Below are 13,071 nucleotides of genomic sequence, written 5' to 3'. Positions count from 1 at the left end.
AAAAAAAGGAAAAAGGATGCACCAGCCGGGAATCGAACCCGGGTCTGTACCGTGGCAGGGTACTATTCTACCACTAGACCACTGGTGCCTTGTTGGAATTTGAGAGGAGAAGTCTGAAAATATAATTGTTTTAGCTGCTTTCTCAGTTTATAACCAGCAAGGCTTATAGTCTATGACAGAAATTTTGTAACCAGTCCTTTTATCGTGGATTGGTTCGTTTGGAAGTGCTTTTAGCATAATTAAAAATGTTTTTGGTAAAAATAATTTTGGAACTAATCCTTAATGAAAATGCAAGTAAATTATGAAAAAACCCTTTAGAGCAAGTCAACCAGAGGTGGAATAGCCCAGCACAAAGTACAAAAATCAGGCTGGGAGCCAGTCAATCCACTCCAGCCCTTTGCCTGGGACGCAGCCCAAGCTGGTCTCCAGGCCAGCCCAAATTTGACTAAGCAAGGAACCAGGCAATTGGGTTGGCGTGTGCCTTTCACGCGGCCTTTATGGCGAGTAGCCGACAGACGTTCAGAGGTTAGGCCCACCTAGTAGGCGCACTCACACCCCACCCCTGGGTCGGCGACATGGCGAAATGTATGCCGTTGGATTTCCAACGGCTAGTTTTTGTAGACCGTTGGATTTCCAACGGTAAAAAAAAATTAAATTTGACTTTTAAAATGGACATTCTGATCACAGATCAACGGTCCACGTTTTTTCTCCCAAAAATTAAGAATTTCACTTTTAAAAAATACATAAATTTTTTAATAAATTTAGATATTATTATTATTATTATTATTTTATTTTTTATAAATTCAGAAATTAAAAATAAAATTATTATTTTATAATAAAAAATAATAATATTTTAATAAAATGGACTAGGCTATTTTTTGTTAGGGGTGGAGATGCTTTGGTTTATTATTGTTCACTGGGGTCTATTACTGTTCACTTGAGTGGATAAATGCGCTGGGTGCTAGCACAAAGTCCTTAGGGGTGGACTTGCTCTTAAGTGCTTCGTGGAAGAAGTATGAAACAAATTAACGGTTTTGATAATAACTATTAACTAATATCCTCACAATGATCCTTCATTTACCTAATACATATGAATGACCAAAAATCTTCAAATTATTATTATTCTTTTTTTGTATTTTTGCTAGACATGTTTTTTAAATGACAAATGAGATAAAGAACAATTATGCTTTTAAATTTTATACCCAACAAAGAAAAGATAACAATACGTATACGTTAAAATATACGTTAATCACAACTAGGTGGACAATGAGACGCACCTATACAACGGAGACATGTATTGTCCTACAAAAAGTAATTTCTCTTCCACTTGGATTTTAATTGGGGAGGTAAGTTCATAAAAGCACTTTTGCTGAGAAGCGCTTACTAGAAACAGCCACATATGGGCCCTGATTGCTTACTTGTTGTGGAAGTGCAAATAAAGAAGCTTTGTGTTTGTGGCTGAAGTTTCAACTTTAAGCCACACATTTGAGCTCTCCTACAAGCTTGCCCGGCAGGTGGGTGAGGGAGGGAGAGGGGAAGCGGGAAATGGCAGTTCCCATATTCCGGGCCTCAATTCCGAAGTCTCACCCGCTTATTCACTCCATTTCCTCTGCTCTATCACTCACTGATGAAACTTGGAAGAAGAAAAGATTGCTATCCTGCTCAGCTGCTTCGTCGGAACTCAAACCATTTCGGTGAGCCCAATTCTGAGATTTTCCTTATCGTTTCAGTCGAATTCTTCGAGTTAACTGTTTGAGCTTCTGATAAAAATATGTAGGCCAGAGCTGTGTTTCTCTGTTGGAACTTATCTTATTCCACATCCCAACAAGGTTAGTGCAAGCTCGCAAACCATGTGGCCTCGCTTGGTGTCTAGGATTGAATTGGATTGGATTGGATTGTATAACTCATTGGATCGAAGTACGGAATGGTTTTACTTCCAAATTTTACTTCCTTTGAAGGCAGAGATGGATTCGTCATGAAGGAAACTTATCCCTCACAATTCTACTGTTTTTGCGGTGATTGTAAGGGGTAAGCGGCCTTCTTGTCTAATCCATCTTCTACCTTCAAACGTACATCGAGTCTAGTCTGTTACCAAAATCATTTCAATCCTAGACACCAAACGGCACGCATGTCAACTCATACTTTGTAAGTTTATTTGTGGAAAGCATTAAGTTTCTTTAAGAAATTCCCGGTCTTTTTTTTTAACCTTTGCAAGTCTCTGTGGGTGAAAAAGGTTGAAAAAGGTGGGGAAGATGCTTTCTTTGTGAGCAGCTACAATGGGGGAGTTCTTGCTGTTGCTGATGGTGTCTCCGGGTAAGGTTCTCAAACAGCGTTTTACGATTCAAAAAAAAAAGAGAACAAGGAATCCAGGGAAACTGGTTTAATAAACTCCAAGGAGTGGACACATAATTCAGATGTTTTTCTGCATCGACGCTGTAAGTCGTTCCTTGATTTCGGAATTTGTGATCTTCTTGTTATTTGGCTTGGCAGTTGGGCTGAACAGGATGTAGATCCTTCATTGTTCCCGAAAGAATTGATGACCAATGCCTCAAATTTTGTGGGAGATGTGGAGGTAGTTTCTCTCTAAACCAAGTAGCACTTTCACTATTGTTATGTAGATTTTTGAGTCTCTGCATATTTCGTGTTCGCTAAGAACCATGCATGTCACCTACGTAGCAGGTGAACAACGATCCTCGGATTCTGATAGGAAAAGCACACGCTTATACCTCTTCGATAGGTTCTGCTACGGTGTAAGATCATCATTTCATTCAAGAGAACTTCGCTATAGTTGCCATATTTGTTCAAGAGATTCTTACCTCAGCTTTCCTATGCTGATTAGAATGATTGCCATGCTGGAGAGGGACGGGATTCTGAAAATCGCGAATGTTGGGGATTGCGGATTAAGGGTTATTCGTGAAGGTAATAGTTCACGCTTTCTTCGCGCAAGTTCTGATCAACTCTCAGTTTATTTTCAAGTGACATGTAGCTGTGACTTGACTTGCAGGTAAAATCAAATTTTCCACATCTCCACAAGAACACTATTTCGATTGTCCATACCAACTTAGTTCAGAGATTGTTGGCCAAACGTATCAGGATGCGATGGTATTTACACCGCTCCAACCTTACGCGATTACTGTCTACATTTCTAGTCTTTCTAAACTTTCAGTCCCGAGTCCTACTTCGAATCAACTGCACACACACGTACACAAATGTCTCGCGGGTTTTTATATCTCCTCTAGTTGCTCTCTGCATTGAAACAAAATGGTCGTAAGACTTTCGAGTGCTCCACTCCGATTGCAGGTTTCCAATGTTGAGATGATGGAAGGAGACACCATAGTTATGGGCTCGGACGGACTTTTTGACAATGTTTTCGACCATGAAATTGTTTCGACAGTGACCGGATACAGAGACGTTGCTGAGGCTGGTATGTGTTTCCGAAATCAAACAAACGTGACCGGGAATTAATTAGTAACTAAGTCAGCACAGAACTTATGTCCTTTCTAACTGAAATTGATCTTATTGCTAGCAAAGGCATTAGCTAATTTGGCAAACAATCATTCGTTGGATTCAAACTTCGATTCTCCCTACTCCATGGAGGCTAGATCAAAGGTAAAATCATCGATCCGACTTGACCAACTTCGAAATCATAATACTTTCTCTCGACGAAAACATGATTACGTATTGATTTCCTTCCTCCGTAACACCTTTCAGGGTTTCGAGCCTCCTTTGTGGAAGAAGATTCTCGGAATGAAGCTTACAGGCACGGCCTATCCGGTTTTATACTATGACGACAAGGCCCCGTTATTCGTTGATCTCTTGGCTGACCTGAGTTTTCTGTTGTGCAGGTGGAAAGCCAGATGATATCACTGTGATTGTTGGTCAGGTTGTAAGCTTATGAAGCATTTTGGTCTTCTCCAAGAGATTCAAACTTCAAATACAAACGTTCCCTTTTCCGGGTAGCCGGGCTATAGTTTTTCGGCAATTTTCATCCGGTTTTACGGCAACTGATTGAAAGTCATCTCTTCATATTTGTGTACAAAAGTCCTCACTGCTATTAAGTTCTAGCTATTGTCTGAATTTCTCATCTGTTTTAATAGTACAATGCCATGGATTCTTCAAAATAAAGATCAACAGTCCAAGTGAAACTTTTGTGTCAACGTTTGTTTGGAAATGCTTTTCAAATTACTAGAAGCTTCAAATACTCAAAAGTACTTCTGGGTTATTTAAAGAGTTAAAAGTACTTTTCCGAGAAACACTTGAATTTCTGAGGAGAAAGTGTCTTGAAAAGCAGGACCAACACGGCTCAAATACAAAGTAGAAATCAACAACAACAACAACAACAACAAAGCTTTTTCCCACTAAGTGAGGTCGGCCATATGAATTTTAGAACGCTATTACGCTCGGTTCTGTATCACGTCTTCCATTAAATGCAAGTACTCTTAGAGTCTCTTCCAAAGTCTTCCTAGGTATTCCTTTACCCCTTCAACATTGAACCTCTATCCCTTAATCGCATCTTCTAACCGGAACGTCAGTAGACCTTCGTTTCACATGTTCAAACCACCATAACCGATTTTCTCTCATCTTTCCTTCAATTTCGACTATTCCTACTTTACCTCGGATATCCTCATTCATAATCTTATCCTTGCTCGTGTGCCTACACATCCAACAAAGTATTCTCATCACTGCTGCACTCATTCTATGTAAGTGTTGATACTTCACCGCACAATATTCTGTGCCATAAAGCATTGCCAGCCTTATTACCATCCTATCAAATTTTCCCTTGAGCTTTAGTGGCATACGACGGTCACACAACACGCCGGATGCATTCTTCCACTTCATCCATCCAGCTGGTATTCTATGATTGAGGTCTCCATCCAACTCTCCGTTCTTTTGCAAAATAAATCCTAGGTACCGAAGCAAAAATCAACAACATGCGCGAAAATTATTTGCGAGATGGAATATAATTCAAAACTTTATGATTGACTGATTGATTCATACATCACCAAGAAACCCAATGATGAAAAGGATTCCAAAGGGTCTCATTCATGTAGCACAGAATCTGACGAATGAACAAAAACATTTGATTTCTACGTTTATTAGAACAAAATCTGAGACGGGAAAGAAAAAACTACTTGAAACAAACAACAATGGTAAAAGTACAAATAAATTTAACCCACACTCCAACTTACCGACTACTACTGCCCATAAAATAGACTGGAGTCAGGTATGAAAACTTCTGATTGACTTGCTTACTATCCTTCGTGTGCAGCAACTCAGATCGTCAATTATACAGGCTGAAGATGTATCGCTATTGAAACGAAAAAAATCTCACTTGTCTTTAAAAGTCCCTTCAGGTTATAGTTCCACTGTTACGACTGCCATTGAGATCTTGGAAGAAGGTTTTTGAGGCTTCATATGTGGACCAGCAGATGGCAGCAGCTGGGGCATGGAAAAGCGTTCTTGGAGCCCATCCCCTAAGAAGACCTTTGTACCCATCCTTTCTCACAATTGTTTGAATAACATCAGTAATCGAACCACTTTTAAATCTGTCACATCCGCAAATACCCTGCACAACAAATCCATGTTAAGAAAAGCAGCAAAGCTTCAGGCAGGTTTGCATTCAGATGAGTATTTAAACCTTCACTCAAATCATCCAATGCCTAGTAATACCATTATAACTAAAGGTGTGTGAATCATCGGATATAGTAATACCATTACAACCAGGTATATGAAGCATCGGATGTAGTAATTCCATTACAACTAAATCCTATGGTTTATCAGTCATTCGTAAAGTCTTGAGCGAGGACCTTCCTTATCCTATGGCAAAGCACTAAAACGACCACCCATAAATCGTAGACCGGAACTGCCCCTCATGATTGATTGGGAGAAAGAGCGAGAGCGAGAAAGATGGATTGTTTGTTACTCTAGCAGAGGATCTAGTCCCACACCAATCTGCTTACAACAACAACAACAACAAAGCCTTTTCCCACTAAGTGGGGTCGGCTATACACCAATCTGCTTACATAAAAAATTACGTTCAGACTCTTAATAGATTGTCCAACCAGACTAACTAAACTTGAGTATGACACAGAATCCCGCTTTCAAGAGAGACAATCACTGAACCACAGAAAAGAAGGACGACACTTATAAAAACCAAGTACAACACTTATTACTTCTTTCTGCTCCATTACTCTGTCAAACGCAAAAAAACCTATCGATTTTTTACTTGGTCTCTCTGCCCCATATTATTTCTTTACATAAGAAAAAGAAAAACACAAGCACAAACAGCCAGTCCAAGTAACAATAACCTAGGATTCCATCGGAGACAAACTTTGCGGAAACCAACAAACAGAATTATCAGCTTATCGCTATGCAACATCATTAGTAGATGCCAGGAATCGGAAAGATTACAGGGCAGAGCAATCAGTGTCTAGAACTAAAGGGTATCAATTGCATCGTTGAACCTAGTAGCGTGGATGTGTAACTAAGCGGTATCAAAGTGATTGATTGTATGATGAAATTGAAAGGTTATCAGTTGCATCAGAATGTATTTAAATCAAACTAAAAACTAACACCAACAAGTTAATCTGAATATGGGAAAGCCAGAAGTTACTATACCTGACACTGTAATTGCGTTTTCACCACATCAAGCGGCGTAGTGACCACCGCAGCCAACCCCCCGGCTGCAGCACCAGCAGTGGCATGAACAATCAACCTCTCGTCATCCGCATGCTCGGGCGAAATCTCATTCAAAGCCCTCTTTGCCGCCTCGTACGTCGCGAAATGCACCGCCGTGTACGGCGCATTCATCAACACAGTCGTCCTGTAGGAAGCGTAAAACGCCCTAAACCCATCTTCCTTGAACACCTTCCGCACACAATCCCACACCCCCTTGTACGGGCTGTGCAAATTAGTCCCCAGCTGCAACCTCTGCTTCACCATATCCATCGGGGTAAAAACAGCGTCACTCGACACCGTTGCGAACACGCCGGAAATCGCGTGGGCAGCCGGGTTGTTCGGGTTCCCGCCCGAGAAATACTTCTTGCTCATCTCGTACACCGAGAAGTAGACGGCGTGTGCCGGGCCCGCGCCGAGTCCCATAGCCCCAATCCCGCGGTAGAGCCCGGCAGGGCCCTCGGACTTCAAAATTGACCGAAGGGCCTGCCGGAGTCCAACGGACTTAATCGGGCACGACCCGAGAGCTTGCATATGGGTTTTAACGGTGTCGACCGGGAACATAGCCATGTGTTCGACCATGCCAGCAATCGAACCGGCGATCATGAACTGCCAAAAGTGGAGACCGTCGTGGGGCGAGACGGTGGGGGTTGGGAGGTAATCCTGGGGCTTCGGAACCTGGTGAAAGTCCTGGTTTTGGAACTTGGCGGTGGCGTCGGTGGCCATGGGGAGGGAGAAGGCGGCGGGCGGCGAGATGGGTCGTCGGGAAGTAGGGTTCTGGAGATGGGTTCGGGTCGGATTTGGATGATCTTCATAAACAGGGGTTTCTGAATCAAACAAGAGAGGTTGAAGGTTGCATCTTTTGGATTTAATAGTGTCTGAGAGCTGAAGGGGAGGGTGTGGATTGAAAGAGTCAACGACAAGGAAAAGTCAAGTTGGGATCCAATATAAAATAAGTGATTGGGTAATTAGGGTTCCAAAGAATTGGGATTTCAATTTATTTATTAATTTAGTAAAAAAGAAAGAAAATAGATTTTTCTCCCGAATTCGTGGAGAGCAATTAAGATTTTTCAAAAGTTATGTTTTTGGTTTTAAGGCCCAATGGGCTTCTTTTCATTTGTTTCTGTTTTAGGCCCATATATAACTAGGTTCTGCCTCTTTCCTTAGTCAATGCGACGAGCACCATCCTGTACAAACGAGGAAGTTTAGCAGCAAAGGAGGTTGTGCAGTTAAAGTGGTTAAGAACGTTAACTCTTTGCATTATACACAGATTTTTTTGTATACAAGTAAATGATATTAAATAGAGAATTCTCTATCACAAGTACTAACATTATATTCTAAATTGATGAAGACATCAGCAACAAAGTTTGCTTTTTGAAAGACTTGATGCCCATGAGATATAGTGAAATCCTCTATAAAAGATTGGCATGTGTACGAAAAACCATAATAGCCCAATATCTCAATAGTAGCTTTGTTTAAAGCTTCGAATGAAAATGCTTATCCAAAATACAGGAACTATCTATTAAAAAAAAAACTATAATAAGATTGTTTTCAATCGCATTAGAGTTACGCTTTAAGTTAAGCCTTAAAATCTTTTTTCCAAAGCTTATTCCCTTTTGTTTCTTAATTTTTTTTGTAGTTTATTCAATTTTCGTTTTAATGTTTAAATTTAGCAAAATTATAACTTTTTGGAGTTTAACAATGAATATAAAACGAAACCGCAGCACAATATTATCACAATTTGACGTCTAAGGTTGACCGATAGAGACTTGCTAATTAGGTTATTCGCAGTATGGTTATACTAATTACCAAATAGAGTGTTTCCCAATTACCTAAGAACTCACACTGGTTTTTTATTACATAATCTCTGTATCCAAGATTTAACTTCTAAATTTTCAGACCACTCATTAATATATACCATGAAAAAAAAATTACTAATTTACTGCATAACATTATTTATCATACTCCACGAAGGATAAACTTCCATTTAACTAGAAATTCTTTAATATTTCTCTTCGGTTTTTGTTCAAGCAAAATTCCATGGAGTGGTTTAATTTTAATTATTTTTTTTTTCCAATTTTGCGAGTGTCTGCATTGTTTTTTCACAATTTGGAATTAAAAATATTAATAGCAAAAAAAAAAGAAAAAAAAAAGGAAAAACATAGAAAAATTTGGATTTAATTGTTTCCAAATTAAACACGTGGTTAAATGATTAACGGCTATGAAACTTAACATAAATGAAGAGAGTCGGAGTCCTACTAAAAGTGAGATTTCTCTATTTCCTAATACAATCAGGACAGGCTAATTTAGGGTTTCTATTTCTTACTTACCCTCCAAGCAACTAATTAACCCTAAACCAATACCCTCACCGCCCCATTGGCACTTCCCCTCTCTATAAATAGTACCACTCACTCTTTGCCTCTTACTTTTGTCTGTCCCATCAACAACAACGCACAGAAACCTAGTTCACCACTCGGCTACTGCACTTCATCTTCTCGTGTGTTGTTAATGGAGATCAATCATTCCCTTGTACCGAGTTTTTTCCGCTTCAAACCCACCGATCAGGAACTCATCGGTCGCTTCCTCCGCTACTTTTTGGTGGAGACGCCGCGGTTACTGCCCCCGCCACCGCACCACACCTTCATGCACAAGTGCAACCTCTTTGGCAACCACTCAGAACCCTCTGAGATTTGGGAGGCCTTTGGAGGAGGAGGAGCACTTCAACTTGCTGCTGCTGATCAACCAGCCTTGTATTTCTTCTCTGAGCTCACGAAGACAACCCCCAAGGGTTCGAACATCGTTCGGAAGATGGGAAGAAACGGAGGTAAATGGGACGGCAAGGCAGTCCCCACATGGGTTGAGGGGACTGACGGGACATCTACCTGTATTGGACTAAAAAGAACCTTCTGCTACAAGAATGAAGGCTCTGAGGACAATGGTGCGTGGTTACTAGACGAATACAGTCTCTTTGCGGCCCCAAGGAATCGCAAGAGCCATACAAGTTACGATTTTGATTACGCGCTTTGTCGATTAAGGAAGACGTCTGACATTAACAAGAGAAAGTGCCCGACTTCATCATCATCAGAGGATGATCAAGTGACCACTTTGAAGAAGAACGGCATTAACAAGAGAAAGTGTCCGACTTCATCATCATCAGAGGATCAAGTGACCACTTCGAACAAGAGGAAGAAGAAGATGAACGCAAACGAAGAGATCGAAAGTGATGATGATCAAGAATTACCTCAGCCAGCAGATTCTGGAATTGCTACAGTTGGAGCTGTAGAAGAGAATGATTGGGATCCAAGTTTATTAGAGAAATATTTGCTTGAAACCCATGAAGAGGAACCTGTGAATCCAAGCTTCTACAACGAATGGATCGCTGCGGATGGAGGAGTACAAGAAGCTTATCATCCAAATGCCTACGAGAATGTGCTCGACCAATCATTTTACGGCAGCAGCTACTTGGATACTTGTTTTTTGGAAGATCAGTTCGTGCCACCTATTAACATGGTATAAGAGATATTTTAATAGTTCTGTGTAATTTTCCACTACCAGTACAACTTGGTTCTGAACATCTGTATACAAATTCTGTCGGCCTTAGTCTGCTTTGTTTCCAATGATTATATATGTATGAAATTATGAATTATCTGAGTCTGATTTTCCAGTAAATTTACTCAAATATGTTAATTTGATGACAAAATAATGGAGCTGCTCTTTAAATGGGGGTAAGGCTAGCCGACATTCACCTCTCCCAGACCCTGCGTAAAGCGGAAGTCTTGTGCACTGGGTACGACCTTTTTTTTAATTAATCGTCTGTGAATACAAAGCTTGAACATTTTGATCTCAGATTATAAGAGTTCATAATCCGTGCGCTTAATTAATTACCACATGACGTTTAAGCATAAAGCATAAGCAGGTTTTGGGAGAAAGAAAGTAAGACTAACTTGAGACGCAAGGCACCTCAAACCAGTTTGGAGTAAACGTAGACAAGCCATCAAAGCAGGGTAATACAATTAAGCAAGTGGGTAAAAAAGATTTTCATTTCACTAGAAATTATAAAATTTGAACAAACATTGCTCGCACTCGTGTGCTTACAATTACAATAAGTTCATCAAACATGTCTAACAGAGAACACACTATAATTGGATGAAATTAGGAGACAATCAAGTTAACAATCCAACAATAAGAGAACTTGTAACGCTGCTCTTCTTGCTGCATAAACCGTTTCTGCATTGGGAGTGGAGTCGTCAAGCCTATTACCTCAGCTGTAAAAGGCCCGAGGTAGCTTCTTCCGGTGATTGTTTATCATCTGCAACTCTAGTTGTCAATTGTTGCCCTGCGGATTGCCTCAATTCAAGACTACTGACATTAGAAGATCCACACAACCCAAAATTTTTATTTACTTCTGTATCGAATGAGGCAGCAAGGTTCGAAGATGCATTCTCCCCGGTGATACCTTGATACAGTGATACATTGGAGGACTTGTGCTCATTTTCACTGACAATTCAAACAAAACCTGATACAGTGATTGTTGGAACTTTACAATTAGCCAGAACCCTAAATCACAATATATTTGGAAGGTCTCGAACTGTCTCGTCAATAGCTCAATCTTCTACATGTCTGCAGGGTCCAATATCCCAGCAACCTTCTCATCCTTCAGGGCGTTCCTCATGTTGTAGGTGTAGTTCTCAAGCAAGCGAGTTCTTGGCATCCAACTTGGTCTTAACCTCCTCACCTTCAGGTTTGTACCTCTCTGCCTCCTGTACAATCTCTCAGCCTCTTCCCTTCTCAAGCTGAGCTTGTCATTGGTAATAGTGGCCTTGTTTGAAAGGAAAAATACACAAATTTACCAATCTCCTGTACCTCTAGCTTTTCATGTCATGGAATCCACATCGTTAGAAGTTCAAATTTCATATACTATCGAAAAGAAAAAAAGTTTGATAACGGGTGCAAGCAATATTCTAGACCACTTACAATCATCGCGTTCAATAATTGGCTATTTATCAAAATTAAAAAGAATTAACTAATTTTAGAGGGAAAGAAAAGAAACGAAGAGAACTGGAGAGCAACACGTTAGTTGTGAGTCCATAGCGTTCCCATGGGCACTTTTCCATTGTGCTTTCGCACCCAACACATCAAATGCCATATAGGGTTTAGGATTTGGGGTCATGAAGGATACAATTACAAAGCAGCATCAGGATATTAGCCCTAGCACTAATCACAGAGGAAACTAATCCCTAGCACAAGAGAAGATCCGAATGCACTAAGCAGCATCAGGAAATTTCAGTGCCAATTATTGCCGTTTATTTGCAACATTGTTCCAGAGCTAGTTGCAAAGCATGAAAGAGACAAATATCTCCTACTCAAGTGCCAACAGTGCAATTGTGCAAACTCCGGACGGAGCAATTCACTTTATGATCATATTAAGCTATTTTCAACATAAGAAATAGCATTTTCATAAAATTTGAAAACAAAAAAAGGACTAAAAGAAACTATACTTCCGACTTAATTTAAAGTTATCATACAAAGGGTTTTAAAATATGGGTCCGGTTTTATATGCCTATTTTGAATGGAATCCACAAGTATTACATTCTTATAAGTGGGGTCCAGTAAGTAGACGTCAGCAACTAAAGTATCCAAGTTTTTTAAAAAATTACGTAAATTGTCATTGTATGTTTTAACACAACTCATCCAAAAATTAAACTGATTTAGATTTGGGAAAATAAATTACCTTCCTGTTAATGTTAATGTTAATGTTTGTCTACCTGAAATAGTGGAAATTCTAGTCTAAAATTTGCTTGAATTTTATTGGTCTTCCCGTTGAGCCGATACTATTATTATTTGTTTGAGTATCTATTATTCAGGTACTCCAAATGATGACATGTACCTAAAGAAGAGGAGGAAAACGATGAGGATTTAAGAAAGAGGAGAAGACCAAGTGCGTATGGTTTGATAAGCTAAAATTTAGGATAATTATCTTTTACTCTTTCATGAAATTAAGGATTATCATAAACTTATCCTTATACTATTGTATAAAAGTGGACTAATATTAAGGATTATTATCAGTAATGATAAGATCAAGGGTAACATTGGGATGAGAAAAAATGATCCAAAAAAATAGGAACGACAATGACGTGGAATTACAACCATTGGACCTAATGAAAAAATAACTAAAAAGTGTGCCAATCCTAATACTAGGGTATAAACGTGGACTAATATTAAATTAATCAAAATTTTTTTTTCCAATTTAGCTAGTGTCTGCATTTTTTTGTTTCAATTTTTTTGGAATTAAAAAAAAAACAATAGCAAAAAATGGAAAAACATAGAAAAATTTGGATTTAATTGCTTCCAAATTAAGGACGTGGTTAAAATGATCAACCGCTATGAAACTTAACA

The 13,071-nt window shown here is 39.5% G+C and overlaps 4 protein-coding genes and 1 non-coding gene across 6 annotated transcripts; 2 read left to right on the top strand and 3 right to left on the bottom strand.

Moving 5' to 3' along the window:
* Positions 1–17: 17 nt before the first annotated feature.
* On the bottom strand, positions 18–88 carry TRNAG-GCC (transfer RNA glycine (anticodon GCC)). Its single transcript has one exon. It is a non-coding gene; the product is annotated as a tRNA-Gly (tRNA).
* A 1,362-nt stretch (positions 89–1,450) lies between these two features.
* On the top strand, positions 1,451–4,145 carry LOC126590525 (probable protein phosphatase 2C 26). Of its 2 annotated transcripts, none has more exons than XR_007612087.1 (11): positions 1,451–1,694; positions 1,778–1,829; positions 2,234–2,313; positions 2,491–2,572; positions 2,680–2,750; positions 2,840–2,919; positions 3,005–3,102; positions 3,301–3,424; positions 3,532–3,609; positions 3,712–3,760; positions 3,846–3,867. XR_007612087.1 is itself a non-coding variant. In XM_050255971.1 (11 exons), the coding sequence occupies exons 1-11, from the start codon at positions 1,546–1,548 to the stop codon at positions 3,896–3,898; spliced, it is 921 nt and encodes a 306-aa protein (XP_050111928.1). In that variant the 5' UTR covers positions 1,452–1,545; the 3' UTR covers positions 3,899–4,145. The 2 variants fall into 2 exon arrangements, 1 of the variants encoding a protein (XP_050111928.1); XM_050255971.1 differs by having other exon boundaries at positions 1,452–1,694; positions 3,527–3,609; positions 3,846–4,145.
* Positions 4,146–4,961: 816 nt separating this feature from the next.
* LOC126590524 (uncharacterized) lies at positions 4,962–7,643 on the bottom strand. Its single transcript, XM_050255970.1, has 2 exons — positions 6,619–7,643; positions 4,962–5,566 (listed from the first exon to the last, which is right to left on the bottom strand). Exons 1-2 carry the CDS (start codon positions 7,399–7,401, stop codon positions 5,351–5,353), a joined length of 999 nt encoding a protein of 332 aa, XP_050111927.1. The 5' UTR covers positions 7,402–7,643; the 3' UTR covers positions 4,962–5,350.
* A 1,540-nt stretch (positions 7,644–9,183) lies between these two features.
* On the top strand, positions 9,184–10,191 carry LOC126589320 (protein CUP-SHAPED COTYLEDON 1-like). Its single transcript, XM_050254588.1, has one exon. The coding sequence runs from the start codon at positions 9,184–9,186 to the stop codon at positions 10,189–10,191; it is 1,008 nt and encodes a 335-aa protein (XP_050110545.1).
* A 740-nt stretch (positions 10,192–10,931) lies between these two features.
* On the bottom strand, positions 10,932–11,655 carry LOC126589319 (heat shock 70 kDa protein 4-like). Its single transcript, XM_050254587.1, has 3 exons — positions 11,650–11,655; positions 11,292–11,494; positions 10,932–11,172 (listed from the first exon to the last, which is right to left on the bottom strand). The coding sequence occupies exons 1-3, from the start codon at positions 11,653–11,655 to the stop codon at positions 10,932–10,934; spliced, it is 450 nt and encodes a 149-aa protein (XP_050110544.1).
* Positions 11,656–13,071: the final 1,416 nt, after the last annotated feature.

Source organism: Malus sylvestris, chromosome 11 (genome assembly GCF_916048215.2).
Source record: "Malus sylvestris chromosome 11, drMalSylv7.2, whole genome shotgun sequence".
NCBI classification, from domain to species: domain Eukaryota; kingdom Viridiplantae; phylum Streptophyta; class Magnoliopsida; order Rosales; family Rosaceae; genus Malus; species Malus sylvestris.
This window is presented reverse-complemented; position numbering and strand designations above follow the sequence as displayed.

Bases quoted from the DNA above. Each gene is read 5' to 3' on its own strand.
- LOC126589320 (XM_050254588.1), top strand. From the start codon at position 9,184: ATGGAGATCAATCATTCCCTTGTACCGAGTTTTTTCCGCTTCAAACCC.
- LOC126590525 (XM_050255971.1), top strand. From the start codon at position 1,546: ATGGCAGTTCCCATATTCCGGGCCTCAATTCCGAAGTCTCACCCGCTT. The intron at 2,314-2,490 runs GTAAGGTTCTCA...TTGGCTTGGCAG, and splicing joins GTTGCTGATGGTGTCTCCGG to TTGGGCTGAACAGGATGTAG. The intron at 2,573-2,679 runs GTAGTTTCTCTC...CCTACGTAGCAG, and splicing joins ATTTTGTGGGAGATGTGGAG to GTGAACAACGATCCTCGGAT.
- LOC126590524 (XM_050255970.1), bottom strand. From the start codon at position 7,401: ATGGCCACCGACGCCACCGCCAAGTTCCAAAACCAGGACTTTCACCAG. The intron at 5,567-6,618 runs GTATAGTAACTT...TTTGTTGTGCAG, and splicing joins AAACGCAATTACAGTGTCAG to GGTATTTGCGGATGTGACAG.
- LOC126589319 (XM_050254587.1), bottom strand. The intron at 11,173-11,291 runs GTAGAAGATTGA...TTGAATTGTCAG, and splicing joins ATATTGGACCCTGCAGACAT to TGAAAATGAGCACAAGTCCT.